The sequence below is a fragment of the Alternaria ventricosa genome (assembly GCF_023758065.1).
Source record: "Alternaria ventricosa strain BMP 2768 chromosome Unknown scaffold_3, whole genome shotgun sequence".
Taxonomy (NCBI): Eukaryota; Fungi; Ascomycota; class Dothideomycetes; order Pleosporales; family Pleosporaceae; genus Alternaria; species Alternaria ventricosa.
In genome coordinates this window covers 1,760,962-1,776,254 of record NW_026055683.1, presented here as the reverse complement: position 1 = coordinate 1,776,254, position 15,293 = coordinate 1,760,962, and the positions used below count along the sequence as shown (strand labels likewise).

Below are 15,293 nucleotides of genomic sequence, written 5' to 3'. Positions count from 1 at the left end.
CCCGTGTGTATAGACCCACATGCCGATGAGCCTCGATGATGGCTGTAGCAGCGCGCGCGTGCGAACATGATGAGCGGCGTGTGCATCGGCAGTCGCGATCAGGTGCCCGGAGATGCAATCCTCTGCGGTTGAGCTACCTAGCTGAGCTAGCAGGAGCCACAGCTGGCCCTTACGTAACCCGGCGGCGCTGCCACTACAACGTCGGACGCGTCAATTGGGCAATGTGATCCTTCGCAGCATCCTAGCAGCGCGACGGGACTACTGTTCGGCAGAATATCCGCATGCGACACCTCCCCTGCCCCATGCGACCGACCTAACGACATCCGTCCGTGAGCAGTTGCTGAACCTCGTGGCGGCTATACGCCCGCTGATTCGCCCGCGCTCTACAGTCGTGTGAACGACATGGGCATTCTGCCCTTCTGCCAGCGTATGCACAATCTCGTGGCCCTCCTACAATGAGTCGTCGGTGGCGTTCTCAAACCAGGCCCCTCGTTCGGCATCTTCCAAATACCTGCTAACACGCTGTCTGACCAGGCCCAAGCGAGTCTATGGATTGAGCGGTCCACTGCAGGGTACCGCCAGCTGCATCGTGAGTGACTTCACTTCTCGACTTCCCTACCAACCACGCACGGCCGTTCTTTGGGCTGTCACCAGCAAGCCTCATCACGTCTTGAGCTTTTCTCCTGTCTCCACTGCCGAATAGGCGGCGGCTGAAGACCACACACCTGACATCGTGGGTCCTGTATGGTTGGATCTGCAACGCAACCCGGAACTGGATCCATCGCTTGTGCATCGTATGCGCATTGCCGCGAGGCTTCGAGAACAACACTTTTGAGTTTCTTCTTGCTACTAGCATCATGTACGTCTCCCCATCATATGGAGACCCTTCAACCCCGCCCACTGGTGGTTTTGAAAAAGACAGCCTCATCGACGAGTCTTGCTTCCAAAGAAGACACTACTGACTCAGCACGCTTTTCCAGGAAGTTCGGAAAGCACATCCAGAAACGGCAACTGGAAATTCCAGAATACGCCGCCAGCTTTGTCGACTACAAAGCACTCAAGAAGGTCCTTATGCTTTCCCTGCTATCAAGGCTTCACTGATCATGAATTCCGTAGCTCATCAAGAAACTTAGCGCTACCCCAGTAATACCACCACAGAGTGAGGGTGTTCAACATGAATCCCTGGATCCGCAATCGTCTTTGCAGGCAAACAAGGCCACTTTCTTCTTCCGAGTGGTAGGTCTTTGTGCCAGCGACATATACATAGATTCTTACTTGATGCGCAGGAACGTGAGCTCGAAAAGGTCAACACGTTCTACCTACAGAAAGAGGCAGAGGTATGTTCTATTCGTTGCGTGTGGGGTGCCCAGCGCTCACCGTTGTTGCAGTTGCGTCTGCGCTTGACCACGCTTCTCGATAAGAAGAGAGTCATGCAGCAACACCCGCAGTCTGTCTCCAAGACATCCTCGCGATATGTTGCCCTCGAGGAGGGGCTAAAGCAGTTTAGCATGGATCTTAACAAACTTGAGGTGATTGGTCCGCACGCACTCGGGGCTGCCCCCACTAACCTGACTTAGCAATTTGTGGAAGTGAACGAAACAGCCTTCTCAAAGATTCTCAAGAAGGTTTGATGCACCCACCCTTTGTCGTCAACGGCCTGCTAACTGTGCCTAGTGGGACAAAACATCCAAAGTCCGTTACCATCACCTGCGCATCACCGACATTGGCTGACTCCATACCAGTCAAGGGAAAAGCAGCTTTACCTCGCGCGCGCCGTCGAAGTCCAACCATGCTTCAACCGAGAGGTCATCAGCACGCTGTCCGACCAAGCAACCCAGGCACTCCTTGATTTCTCAGGATGGGCTGAAGGCGAAGGAGTGCAAGCCCCCCATCCCACAGCCGAACCGAGCGTCTCCGAACCTGCTTTCGAAGCGAAACTCGAGCTCGACAACCAATTTGTGCAAGCCATCAACACTGCCAACCAAGGCAAGATCGAAGAATGCCTCGCCCGCCTATCGACCCTCCCCGATGCACGCGACCACATCTCTAGGGCATTCCTCAGCACTGTTGCCGAAGCGCCAGAGTCTGCACTGAGAATTTTGCTCGACTCGAATCTTGTGAATCTCCAGCAAGAGGATGAGATCAACGAGCGAAATTGTCTCCATAAGTCAGCCATCAGCGGAAGGATCGAAGTACTCAAACTTGGCCTGTCGAGTAACGTGGATGTGCATGCGACGGACGTGTACGGCAGGATACCGTTGCATTACGCCTGTATGCATGGGTACGTGGAGCTGGTGCAGGAACTCATCAACGCTGCTCCAGAAACAGTGAACTTCCGGGATCAGGACAGCTTCACGCCCCTGATACATGCCATCGTTCACTCAAAGCTCGCTTGCGTGGAGATACTCCTTTCGCGAGGTGCTGATCTTACGCGTCTGGGTCCTGGAGAGCATGTGCCGCTCAATCTCGCATGCCAATATGCATCGCTAGAAATCCTGGAGCTCCTTCTACAAAGGTCAGCAGAGATGCTTTCGGATGCGGAAGGACTGTTCCCTCAACACTTGGTGGCACGATCGGGCAAGACGCCAGAAGCCTTGCTAATGCTACGAAAATACGGTGCCGACCTCGACCAACCAGACAAACTCTATCAATGGACGCCACTTTTCCACGCTGCGAGCGAGGGTCATGTGGAGTGTCTTAAGACGCTACTCCAATGTCAAGTCGACGTAGACATTGTGGATGAGAAGGGTCTTTCTGCCATGTACTACGCGACATGGGAAGGGCATCTAGAGTGCATGCAGCTGCTTGCTTCTGTTGGACGCGGTGTCGGGCTCATGACACAGAAACAAGCTTCGCCTCAAATATCCTCTCAGCTATCCAGCTCAATGCCTACAGCCATGGATATCGAAGGCGATCCTGACGGCATTCCCGAGTTCATCCTACCACCACCGATCATACCCTTCCGAAGATATGGTCACAACTTCCTGGACACGAAGACGTTCGTAGTCATCAACTTCGAGAAGGTTGGCAAAGACGCCATTCGATTCTATGACGAATCGAAGTACCCTGCCGCGAGGCTTACCATCTCTTCGAAGAGCTCCGATCTCATACCACGCAATATCCTGCTACCCATACAAGATGAGTTCAAGGTCATCTCTTTCCAGATCGAGAATCTCGATACCTTCTCTATCGACTTCGACGTGTACCCTACAATAGGATCAAAGGTTATCGCTCGCAGTGTGGCTTCTTCAAAGGTATTTACGGAGCGTTCGAAAAGCACGGGCCGATGGCATCTCGAACTGTTTGACCCAAGACTACGAGCCATTGGCAGAGTCACCTTCGACTTCCAGGTGGTGAAGCCGTTCCACGGAATACCGCTCGAGATTACACACTTTGCAACCTACTGGAAGGCTACTAGTCAACTGGACTCACAGCCGCACACACTCATCACGGGTTCCAGCTTGTCTGGTGAATATGTACGGCTGTTTGTTCAACTGACTGCAGATGGCATACCGGTGCTACATCCGAGATGGAAGGTCAATCATCACGGTCTAGAAGTCCCGGTCAACATCCTTACGTATGCGCAATTCGCTGCGATCGGCGTCGCGCAAACAACCACAGCCGCAGACCAACTTGCTGCAGAACTCGGCAACAATGGTTCGATCAACATACCAAACATCTACCAAATCATGGCATCGTCGTTCATTACGCTGAAAGATGCCTTATCGGCACTTCCGGCTCACATTCATGTGGAGCTGCACGTTCTCTTCCCATCTCGGCTCGAAGAAGAACGCCTCAAGCTCGGCCCGACGCACGACATGAACGCTTTCGCAGACAAGATCTTATCAGTAGTCTTTGAACATGCACGTCAATTGAGGGAGCAAGGTGCGGGCGAGATAGATGGGACACTGAGAAGTGTGCTGTTTAGCTCCTTCAACCAGGATATCTGCACGGTCATCAACTGGAAACAGCCCAACTGTGAGTTCTGTCATAAAAGAATCGATGCAACAGATGCTAACATTGAGATAGATCCCGTTCTCCTTTGCAATGAGCTCGGAGCCGACACTTCGCAGTCGCCTTCTGGAAATACAAACATCATTCAGAGCAGCGGCCGCACGACAACGTCTGTAAAGGAGGCTGTACAGATCGCTAGAGACAACAACTTCATGGGCCTGATTTGCAGTTCACGTTTACTGGTGAGAGGAATACGACTCAATACGCAGTTCAATTCTAACAAAGACTAGTCACTCGCTCCTGCCCTGATCGAATCGATCAAAACAGCCGGCCTAGTCCTCGTTACGGACATCACCGATTCCCCAGCCGAAGATGCCGCCCAACCCGCGAGCCTTCATGTGGCAAATCCGCGTCGACAGAACACACCTGACGGAGTCGATGGCTATCTCAAGGGCAACGGTGTACTCTGCTTCAACGAAACGGTCGATATGTAGACATGGGCATGGGATGATGGTCAATTTGCTGGATCGGTTGTGGGCAAATGGGTGAACGGATAATGATGATGCAGTTCAGGCGTTGCGCAATAGACTGGATATCCTACGGGGGAAATTACTATACCAGTAGAAGGAAGGGTGTCATGATGCTTTCATTAACGAGTGGTAACTATTAGACGGCGTCTGTTACCCGGTGCAGCTGGTTATGGATACCGAATATGTTTTACAGGCGCGTGTTACCTAGGTAGTCAAGCTAGCAAAATTGATATGCAAGTGAGATTGTTCAAGCAGTACTGTGTCTGGGCAAGGTGGTTTAGCATGTGATGGGGCTCGGCAGTGTCGATGGTCGCCGCAAACCGACAAGGGTGTGGCGTCCGCGTTCCGATTCGCGCGACGCCTCCATCGAAAAATGTCGAACGACGACATTTGTGGCTAGAAGCGCATGGTCTGTTGCCGCTTGTCGTTCGCTTTCGCATCTCTGTCTGAGCGCCCTACTCTCTGCAGTGCTTGGACCCTGCCGACCATGGTATACACATAATGTCGACTCTGAGCGCCCTTACTAGTCCGCTCCTCCGAAGGACGTGGACTTGCCGAGCTTGTATACGGTCCCAACGACACACGACACCGCAGCGACAAGGCCTATGGCAACAGCGAAACACGTCGGCCGGGTACAATGCATTCTCGACCCGGCTGGGAGCGCAGAGGACGTTTGCAAGCCAAGCCAACGAGGCAGCCAATGCCACGGCCAAAGGTGCGGGGAGGGGCTCAAAGGGTAGCAAGAGAAGGAGACGACTGCTGATAACTGGCGGTGGAGTCGCAATCGGCGCAGCTGTCGTCACAGTAAACGACGATGCCAAACACGCCTATGTGGCAGCGCAGCGCAGCTACAGGGTGGTTGCGACGCTGGTCCTCAACATCAGAGAGTATGTGTCTGGTACAGTCCAATTGAACACTCGATAGCTAATATACCTGTTCCCACAGCTATCGCGACATACTCAAGCGTGACGATGAGCCCGACTACAACGAGCAACTCAAAGCCTGCCACCTCCGATGCGCCAAACGTACCCTCCGCACGCTCGAGAAGAACGGCTCCATCTTCATAAAGCTGGGACAACATCTGAGCAGCATGAACTACCTCTTGCCGAACGAATGGTGCGATACCTTTATACCGCTACAAGACCAATGCCCGATATCCTCGTTCGAATCCATACAGGACATGTGCCGTCGAGACACGGGTCTAGAGCTCTCAGACTTCTTCTCGGAGTTCGAGGAAAAGCCCATAGGCGCAGCCTCGCTGGCTCAAGTGCACCGCGCAACAGTCCGTGAGACTGGCCAGAAGGTCGCCGTCAAGGTACAACATCCCGCGCTGGACGAATGGGCCAAACTCGACCTGGCCTTGACAAGCTTCTCCTTCACCACGCTCAAGCGTTGGTTCCCCGAGTACGACCTGACCTGGCTATCCGACGAAATGCAACTTTCTCTCCCACAAGAACTCGACTTCGCCCTTGAAGGGAAGAACGCCATGCGCGCGCGAGAGTACTTCTCCCACGTCCGCGATGTGCCCGTCGTCATACCTAAAGTTCTCTGGGCCAAGCGCCGACTGCTGGTCATGGAATACGTATCCGGATTTCGGACAGACGATCTCAAGAGCTTGGATGAACATGGCATTGATAGGGATGAAGTGTCGGCAGCACTAGCTAGGATATTCAACGAGATGATCTTTGGCAGAGATGCACCCCTCCATTGCGACCCTCACGGCGGAAACATCGCTATACGGCACAACCCCGCTCGCGGAGGTAAGGCCAACTTCGATGTTATCCTATACGATCACGGTCTCTATCGCGACATCCCCTTGCCCCTGCGACGCAACTATGCAAAGCTCTGGCTCGCCGTCTTGGACGCTGATGAAGCTGGCATGCGCAAGTACGCCTACCAAGTAGCAGGGATCAAAGAAGAGCATTTCCCTTTATTCGCGTCGGCAATTACAGGAAGAGACTATACCGTGCTGGCGAAGAAGGAGAGTGGCACAGGTGGTGTGATGACGAGCAGGACCAGCGAAGAAAAGAAAGTCATTGGAGATGCTTTGGGAGACGGGTTGATCGAGAGCCTGATTGAGCTGCTTGGACAGGTTCCGAGGGTGATTCTGTTGATTTTGAAGACGAACGATCTAAGTAAGTCGTGCTATTATTCTCCATCAGACCTCCATACTAACTATTCCTCAAGCGCGCTCTCTAGACGAAGGTCTACATACACGCCAAGGTCCCATGCGCACTTTTCTCATTCTAGCCCGGTACGCTAGTCGTACGGTCTATGAAGAGAGTCTGGACAACCTCAACGGCAGCGTGCTTTGGCCGAGCAACTTCCTTAGCTGGCTGGGCGCGTGGACGAGACACATGCGAGTCGAAATGCAATTGAGTGGATACGAGACGTACCTCAAACTACGGGCGCTGTTGGGTATGCAGAAGATCGAGATTGGGGATAGTTTTAGAGAGTAAGACGATGAGCGTGGAGTTTGGCGTGATAGAGATTAGATTTCAGCATATGGTTGCATTGGAGCAGGTGGATGGTTCGCACTAGATTAGGAGTACAGCGAAAAAAGTTCATTCTGAAACTCGATAGACATGTTTGGATGGGCACATGTGGCGGTGCAGTATTACAGTGAACTGGCGGCAGTACCCACTCGGCCTGAGCATACGGCAATACGGAACAGGCGGAACGTGATCTGAGCTGGACCATACGTGTGGCGGTGCCGTTTACCCAGGAATGTGTGGCCTTGCATGTGGCTCGGGTCCAGACGAATGATAGTCTTGGTGTTTGACTGGTGGTTTACAAAGTGTTTGAGGCGAGGTCGGCTGATGGGGTGCAGCTGAGGCGTTGCAGCGAGCGCCCAGAAGCTCGAAACATGTACGGATGAGACCAAGAAAAGGTAGATGGGACTGGAGACGGTTCCAGCACCATGTGCGGCAGCAAAGATGTGGTCGAGGGAGACGCTGTTATTTCGGTCCATGGATATGCTAGCGGGCGGTGACAGGGAGGTCGGGCGGGTTTGACATCATCGATGCCATGCGTCTCGAGGGCAAACGCAATCCTGACAGACACGCGTTCGCCATCCAGACAGGGAGTACACCTGCCAGAAGTCTTGTTGCTACTATTCTGAACCCAATCCTCAGCGGAAAGCATATATCGCAAGTCGTTCGGCTCCAGTTGTCAGCAGTTCGCATCGGTCTCCAACCAGGCGGGGCAAGCGCCAAGGCAGCACAAGGCATCCTCGCGCAATCGCATCGTTCACGCCGCAGCGCTCAACGCCCTAGCCGCCGGGCCTGGACAGCAGAGAAACAGGCGGGACGCAGACTGGCAGCGATTGCAAAGGATTGTATAAGCGACTGCCATCGCAGGCCGGGAGCTCTTCGGGCAGGACCGTGAACGCCCGCCGCATTTGCCTTTGTAGACTGCGCACGGTTGCTTTGGCACCGCACAGCCTCCTCCAGTACTGGTGTACTGTACCCTCGTCGCTCCGCCGCAGCCCAGAGACGCCATACATCACCACCACGACGGCCCTCCGCGAAGAGGCCCCCCATACCACCGCGAGCTCTGAGAGCCGCCCCCCGACCGTCCTCTCCAGCTCCCGCCCTCACGCACCCGCGCGCCCTGCTGGTGCGCTGCATATCCGCGCATCATGGACGGCGCCGGCCAGCCCAACCTGCGCATCACCAGTACGTCTGACCTCCCGTGACCCCCGAGACGACACTGACACGATGCAGTCATCGCCGCCGATGGGCTCTACAAGCGCGATGTATTCCGTATGTATGCCCCCAGCCAGGCCTATGGCGTCACGTTGCTCATGCATGTGCTACAGGATTTCCGGACCCCTTCGCCGTGGCCACGATCAATGGCGAGCAGACGCGCACCACGAGCGTCATCAAGAAGACGCTGAACCCCTACTGGAACGAGAGCTTCGACATGTACGCTGCCCCGGGCCCTCCCCTCGCCTCCCACGCTTTCGCATGACGCTAACACACGACACAGGAAAGTGAACGAAGAGAGCGTCCTCGCGGTTCAGATCTTTGACCAGAAGAAGTTCAAGAAGAAGGACCAGGGCTTCCTGGGCGTCATCAATGTCCGCATAGGGTCGGTGATAGACCTCGACGCGGGCGGGGATGGTAGGCCTGATCCATGCCGCTCCTGCGCCATATGCTAACAACCCCTCAGAGATGCTCACGCGCGACCTGAAAAAGTCAAACGACAACATGGTCGTCCACGGCAAGCTTATCCTCAACCTCTCTACTAACCTCACCGCGCCCATCAGCCAAGGCGGCCAGAACGCCACCCGCCCGACCGCATCCCCGCACCCATCCGTAAACGGGGCTCCTGCTGGCGCTGTGCCAACTCCACAACAGTCGACGACGAACCTCCACCCTCCTGACGTATACCCTGGTCAGCAACGACCATCAGTCGCCGGCCAACCTGCCGCCCAGCGTCTCAGCCAAGCGCCTCCAGCAGGCACGCCAACCGGCCCGCCCGCTGGACCTGGTCCCGCGCCAAATGGAGCAAACCCAGCTCGCAACAGCGGTGGTGCATACAGCGCCTTTGAGGATGCGCAAGGAAGACTACCGAATGGCTGGGAGCGCCGTGAGGATCACCTAGGGCGAACCTACTACGTCGACCACAACACCAGGCAGACCACCTGGATCAGGCCAGGCGCAGGCTTCAACGAAGCAGACCAGCGCCGAGATGTAGCTGCGCAGACTCAACAGGAGCGCATGCGACATCAGAACCGCATGTTGCCCGAAGACCGAACGGGAGCCAACTCACCCACCCTCACCGAGCGCCAGCCATCGCCGCCCGCTGGCTCAGCCAACGCCGCAAGCATGATGGCGACTGGAGCGACCACTGCTGGAACAGGAGAGCTCCCGTCTGGTTGGGAGCAGCGACATACCCCCGAGGGTCGGCCATACTTTGTTGATCACAACACGCGAACGACAACTTGGGTGGATCCGCGCCGACAACAGTACATTAGGATGTACGGTGGTCAGGCCGCGAACGGAAGCACAATTCAACAACAGCCCGTCTCTCAACTTGGACCACTACCATCTGGATGGGAAATGCGCCTCACCAACACAGCCAGAGTGTACTTTGTGGACCATAACACGAAGACCACCACGTGGGACGATCCGAGATTGCCTTCTTCGTTGGACCAGAACGTACCTCAGTACAAGCGCGACTTCCGTCGCAAGCTCATCTACTTCAGATCGCAACCCGCACTGCGCATTGTCAGTGGCCAATGTCACGTCAAGGTGCGCCGAACGCATATTTTCGAAGATTCTTACCACGAGATTATGCGCCAGAGTGCTGCCGATCTCAAGAAGCGACTAATGATCAAGTTCGACGGTGAAGACGGTCTGGATTACGGAGGTCTTTCTCGAGAATTCTTCTTCCTGCTTTCCCACGAGATGTTTAACCCCTTCTACTGTTTGTTCGAATACTCTGCACACGACAACTACACCCTTCAGATCAACCCTCATTCTGGCATTAACCCCGAACATTTGAACTACTTTAAGTTCATTGGTCGTGTTGTTGGTCTGGCCATTTTCCACCGCCGTTTCTTGGATGCCTTCTTCATCGGAGCTTTCTACAAGATGATCTTGAGGAAGAAGGTCGCTCTCCAGGATATGGAGGGTGTCGATGCGGATTTCCATCGCAACTTGGAATGGATGCTGTAAGTTCAACATTTTGCTGCAAGTTGACATGAGCTAACAACTGTAGGAACAATGATATCACAGACGCTTTAGAGCTGACCTTTGCAACCGACGACGAACGTTTCGGTGAAACCGTCAGCATTGAGCTGAAGCCCGGCGGTGATGACATCGAGGTGACTAACGAAAACAAACACGAATACGTTGAGTATGTAACCCCAACCTTGCTTAATTCCAGAGCTGTACTAATTGCTTAGGCTCATCACCGAATGGCGCATCCAGAAACGAGTTGAAGAGCAATTCCAGGCTTTCATCACCGGATTCCACGAACTCATCCCTGCGGATCTTGTGAACGTCTTTGACGAACGTGAGCTCGAACTGCTCATCGGTGGTATTGCGGATATCGACGTCGACGACTGGAAGAAACACACCGATTACCGTGGCTACACCGAGAACGACGAGGTCATCCAGAACTTCTGGAAGTGCATTCGCAGTTGGGACGCTGAGCAGAAGTCCCGTCTCCTACAATTCGCTACTGGTACATCGCGTATCCCCGTCAACGGATTCAAGGATCTGCAAGGTAGTGATGGACCGAGAAGATTCACAATCGAAAAGGCTGGTGAGCCCAACCAATTGCCAAAATCACATACATGGTACGATACCCATCCAAGTCAATACACGCGTCAACTGCTAACAAGATGCTCAGTTTCAACCGTCTCGATTTACCACCGTACAAAACGTTCGAAGCACTCAACCAGAAACTTACAATTGCCGTTGAGGAAACCGTCGGTTTCGGACAAGAATAAACACATTGCTGTCCCGGAGAAGCCGTACGCGTTGACTGTATTTGCGGTCGAGGAAGTGTGGAAGACTACTACATGGCGTTGTCGTCCTTGTACAAAATCTGCGAAAGGAAAGGAGCATTATTAGTATATGGCGAGAGCACGCTCCTTGGGATGGTATATGATACCTGGCTTTCAGAACTTGTCTCTAATCTGGCTCACCTCCAGCGTATGCGTGGGACATATTTGCATTGCTTGCACGTGTGCATGTGGCGTTTGGGGTTCAGAGGATTGGAAGTAGGATAGCGCTTTTCTTACATGGGCGCTGCGACAATCAAGGATGATGAGGTATGAAAAGAGTTTACGTGATATCTTCATACGTCTGATGTATGTTGAATTGGCGTGTACCAGGTTTCAGATGCTACTTTTTTGGTGACATGATATCGTTCACATGAATCTAAGCAATCTGATCGCCTCTCATGGAGGTAATCCGGAGGAACATATATCAGTCCATCGCGGCACGGCACATGATCTCCCAATGTAATTTCCAAAATCATCGGGAACTCATCTACATGTGCCAGCCACGGGCCTCAAGCGCGTGGATAGCGAGATTTGGGGAGCAAACGCCCGTGCCTGCCGATCAGTCACCACGATGAGGCTATTTGTTGGGTAACAATTCCATCGACGCTAGCTTACAACGAAGAACCGCAACGTCTTCGGCAGAAGCCGAATTATGGACACGGAATGCATAGCAGCATGTCATGAGATGTGGGTTTACGATGTATAGTTGCCCATGTTAAGATCTCGCAAAGTCCGGAGATGCGCCATAGATCGTTAGCTAGCTGCAAGCATCGAGCCATAGAGGAAGGGGCGCAGTTCCGGCGGCCGTATTATAGCCTCTTCTTGGCGCCCATCCCCTTTGCAACGGCTTTGATCCCCGTCGCTGGTTCGTGAAGTGACCAGCACCCTGGCGTTCATCATGCCCGCTGGCCAATTAAGATCCTGACTCGGGTAGCTTCGACAAGCGAAATGCAAGCTGCTTCTGTTGTGGCTTCCCTCCGGCGTCGTCTTCACTCCTTGCACCACCACACGCCCACGCAGGTTGCCGGGCAATGCTGTGTTTGCATGTGCCAGCTCAGCTGCGTCCTACCCACCTACCTCGACCGGCGAAGGAAGCAATAGTGGATACAGCAGACAAGAGGCCAAAAAAATACGCTCTTGGTGCATTGAAATCACTAATTTTAGTTTTAGGAGGGAGGAGACAGCGTCCGGCGCGCTAAAGCAGCTCTCTTCCGCTATTATCTTCCGAGCCTGGCACACACTAAGCGACACGGCGTTAGTCCGTGTCTTGAGGAGATGCGCGGCAAGGGGAAGCACTGATGCTTTTGTTCGCCTTGACTCTCAGTCTTGGTACTTCCGGGGAAAGGGGATTAAGGTTATTGGTTTTGTTTGGTGTTTGACAAGAGGGGATTAGGGATTGCGGGTTTCCCGAGGGGTGGAAAGTTTAAATCATGGCCTTTCTTTACTCCCTGTCGTCTTGCTCTCTTCTCTCCCTCTTCTTCTCTCGTCGTCGCACTCCTCGAAGTCTATCCGTCTCCTACCTTTCTCGGTGATATTCACTACTCAGACTACGATACCCACCATTCGCTTTGGGCATCAACGTTTTACAGCTTAATACCCTTTTAATTTGAACCGACGCCCTCGATATCCATACCGACTTCACACTTCCGAATCCAAACGTCGAATATCAAGATGCGTTTCATCACCGCTATTGCCTTTGCCGCCACTGCCAGCTTCGTTGCTGCGCAGGACAAGTGCGACGCCCAGAACATTGTCGACACCTGTGTCCAGGGCTACCAATCTCGTATCGACGACTGCAACAAGAACGGCAACGACTTCATCTGCCTCTGCGACGTCTACCGTGACGTTCTCGTCTGCTACAACAACTGCCCTGGTAAGTCCATCCACTGAACAAGAGAACAGCTGGTAGATGATCTAACCCATTACTGTAGACTCCCTCGACAAGCCCCCCGTCGAGAACACCGTAACCTCCTACTGCGGTGCCGCCGAGCCCCTCCGCGCCGCTGCTTCCTCCTCCATGGCTTCCGTTGCCAGCGTCGCTGCCACACAATCCCACGCCGCTGCCAGCGCTACCAGCGCCATGACCAGCGCTACTGGCACTGGATCCGAGTCCGAGTCTGCGCCCAGCGCGACTGCCAGCAGCTTCGAGGGTGCCGGTAGCTCTTTCGGTGTCCCTGCCGGTGCTGCCATCGTTGCCATGTTCGCTGGTCTGTTGTAGAGTAGCATGTTCGAGAGATGGACTTGTGGTTCGTGTAGTTGTGAATAGGATAATCTTTAATCGGGGATACGAAGTGTTGGCGATTGGTTGGGTGTATTGAGCTGCGTGCTTGAGTGATGTGTGTGTGTTGTGATGTTCGTCCTATTGTTGTGGTAATCGACTCTTCAATACCTCGATATCGAAGAGACAGGTCTATACTTCATGATTTGTACAAGAAAGTGTGATGTGAGTAACCGGATTGAGATAGTGAGAATAATGCAGGTGATGTCTTGTAAAATTTGAATATTGATTGATCATCTAGTCTCTATATTCTCAGCAACCCTTATTGCAAGGAAATGACACGCACGTACAACTAAACAGTTCCTCTGCTCCTCGCTTTTGCCTAATACCGAAAGATATGGCTGACCACCGAAAGAAACAAACGCCATTTTTCCATGCAAATGCAACTCTAACACCACGTGTGTCAACACATCTACTCCTCGTCGACGACACGGCCCCACTCGTGTCCTTCCATACCATCGCTACCCCACATGATGCCCTTGAGGGAGTTCTTGAAGTAGCTCGCGTACGCGCCAGAGTCGCCCTTGACCATAGGGACCTCGATATCCTTTCCTCGGAAGTGGATTTGGCTAATAGGAGCGACGAACCACGCAGTACCAGCCGCGAAAGCCTCGACAAGACGGCCCTCCTTGGCCGCTTCCTCAATCTCAAAGACGTTGAACTTGCGCTCAACAACCTCGAGAGTCTCCAAATCGGCTGAAGGGGAGGAAGAAGTGAGTCTTGAACGGGCGAGTTCTAGGATAGACCTCCTTGTGACACCATCGAGGACAATACGCTCATTGAGGTCGGCAGTGACAAGCTGAAGCTTTCCCTCCTTGGTCTTCCACACGACGAAGAAGTTGCTCGCGCCTGCCTCGGTGATGGTGCAGTCGTCGCCGAAGAGCCAGAGGATCTGGTGGTATCCCCGCTTTCTCGCTTCGCCTTGGGCAACCAGCGAGGGACCGTAGTTGGCACCAACTTTGGCGTAACCGAAACCGCCGGGCCATGCGCGGCACATGTCGTCTTGGGAAGCGAGCAGCTTGATACCACCGCTCATGTCGCCCATGGGTGCAAAGCAGCACAGGATGACAAACAGAAGAGCCTCTTTTGGTCGCTCAACACCGAGAGCGGGGTCGGAAGCAATCATGGTGGGACGAATGTAGAGGAATTGTCCTGGTCGGTCCTTGGGGAGCCACTTGGCTCCATCTGTTGCACAAAGCTTGACAATGAGCTTGAGGAGTTCCTCGGGGTCGAATGCGGGGAGAGCGATACGGTTCGTGGACATGAGCATGCGGCGGCAGTTCAGGTCAGGGCGGAAGAGACGAAGTTTGCCGTCGTATCCGCGGTACAGCTTCATGCCTTCGAAACATTCGGTTGCGTAGTGCAGGCATGAGGCTGTGGGTGCGAGAGAAAGCGGGCCGTAGGGCTTCAGCTCAGGTGCTGCCCAGCCGGACTCGACGTTCCATTGAGCTTGCACCATGTGGTCGGTGCAAACCTTCTGGCTGGCCATCTCTGCTGAGCCTACAGCAGGAACGGAGCGCGGGGTGCTGGTGTATGTGCAAGAAACCTTGGAGGCATCGAGTTCAGCGAGAGGTGCGTCGACGACATCTTGGCTTTTGCTTGCGGGCTCGTTTGGTGATGTGGCTGTGATGGAGTTTGTGAGGGATGCAGAGTCGATTTGTGCTGGGGCGTTCTTGAGAAGCGCAGATTTGATACCGTCTTGGGTGAGTTCGGTAACAGTCTCGATATGGTTCGGGGGTGTGACGGCGCTGGGTGCCATGATTGCTGAGTGTAAGATCGAGTGGTCGTTAAGCTGTCAATTGAGATAGCAACGGGTGAGAATAGAGTCTACGGTTGCTTCTGTGTGGTAGGGGAAGTAAGCAGTCTAATGTGGAATGAGAAGATGGGTACCCTGACGTGCTCTTATACAAAGGCCTTGAAAAATTTCGGTCAAGAGTCACACGCGTCCCTATCACACGCGCGGGAGCAAACCCACCTACCCGAACGATCCATCGATGTAATGTCTGCCCAG

The 15,293-nt window shown here is 53.8% G+C and overlaps 5 protein-coding genes across 5 annotated transcripts; 4 read left to right on the top strand and 1 right to left on the bottom strand.

Annotated features, from left to right (window-relative positions):
- Window positions 1-876: 876 nt before the first annotated feature.
- Window positions 877-4,448, top strand: J4E93_002540 (uncharacterized protein; the record flags this gene model as incomplete). Its single annotated transcript, XM_049340483.1, has 9 exons — window positions 877-1,065; window positions 1,117-1,236; window positions 1,287-1,337; window positions 1,389-1,529; window positions 1,578-1,625; window positions 1,675-1,692; window positions 1,743-3,978; window positions 4,030-4,196; window positions 4,245-4,448. 9 exons carry the CDS (start codon window positions 877-879, stop codon window positions 4,446-4,448), a joined length of 3,174 nt encoding a protein of 1,057 aa, XP_049202805.1.
- Window positions 4,449-4,985: 537 nt separating this feature from the next.
- On the top strand, window positions 4,986-6,943 carry J4E93_002539 (uncharacterized protein; the record flags this gene model as incomplete). The annotated part of the gene is made up of 3 exons (XM_049340482.1): window positions 4,986-5,371; window positions 5,430-6,619; window positions 6,672-6,943. The coding sequence occupies 3 exons, from the start codon at window positions 4,986-4,988 to the stop codon at window positions 6,941-6,943; spliced, it is 1,848 nt and encodes a 615-aa protein (XP_049202804.1).
- A 1,181-nt stretch (window positions 6,944-8,124) lies between these two features.
- J4E93_002538 (uncharacterized protein) lies at window positions 8,125-10,947 on the top strand (the record flags this gene model as incomplete). Its single annotated transcript, XM_049340481.1, has 8 exons — window positions 8,125-8,161; window positions 8,210-8,248; window positions 8,305-8,410; window positions 8,475-8,608; window positions 8,658-10,164; window positions 10,212-10,349; window positions 10,399-10,794; window positions 10,848-10,947. The coding sequence occupies 8 exons, from the start codon at window positions 8,125-8,127 to the stop codon at window positions 10,945-10,947; spliced, it is 2,457 nt and encodes an 818-aa protein (XP_049202803.1).
- A 1,728-nt stretch (window positions 10,948-12,675) lies between these two features.
- Window positions 12,676-13,222, top strand: J4E93_002537 (uncharacterized protein; the record flags this gene model as incomplete). Its single annotated transcript, XM_049340480.1, has 2 exons — window positions 12,676-12,877; window positions 12,936-13,222. The coding sequence occupies 2 exons, from the start codon at window positions 12,676-12,678 to the stop codon at window positions 13,220-13,222; spliced, it is 489 nt and encodes a 162-aa protein (XP_049202802.1).
- A 472-nt stretch (window positions 13,223-13,694) lies between these two features.
- J4E93_002536 (uncharacterized protein) lies at window positions 13,695-15,041 on the bottom strand (the record flags this gene model as incomplete). The annotated part of the gene is made up of 1 exon (XM_049340479.1): window positions 13,695-15,041. The coding sequence occupies one exon, from the start codon at window positions 15,039-15,041 to the stop codon at window positions 13,695-13,697; it is 1,347 nt and encodes a 448-aa protein (XP_049202801.1).
- Between the last annotated feature and the right edge of the window lie 252 nt (window positions 15,042-15,293).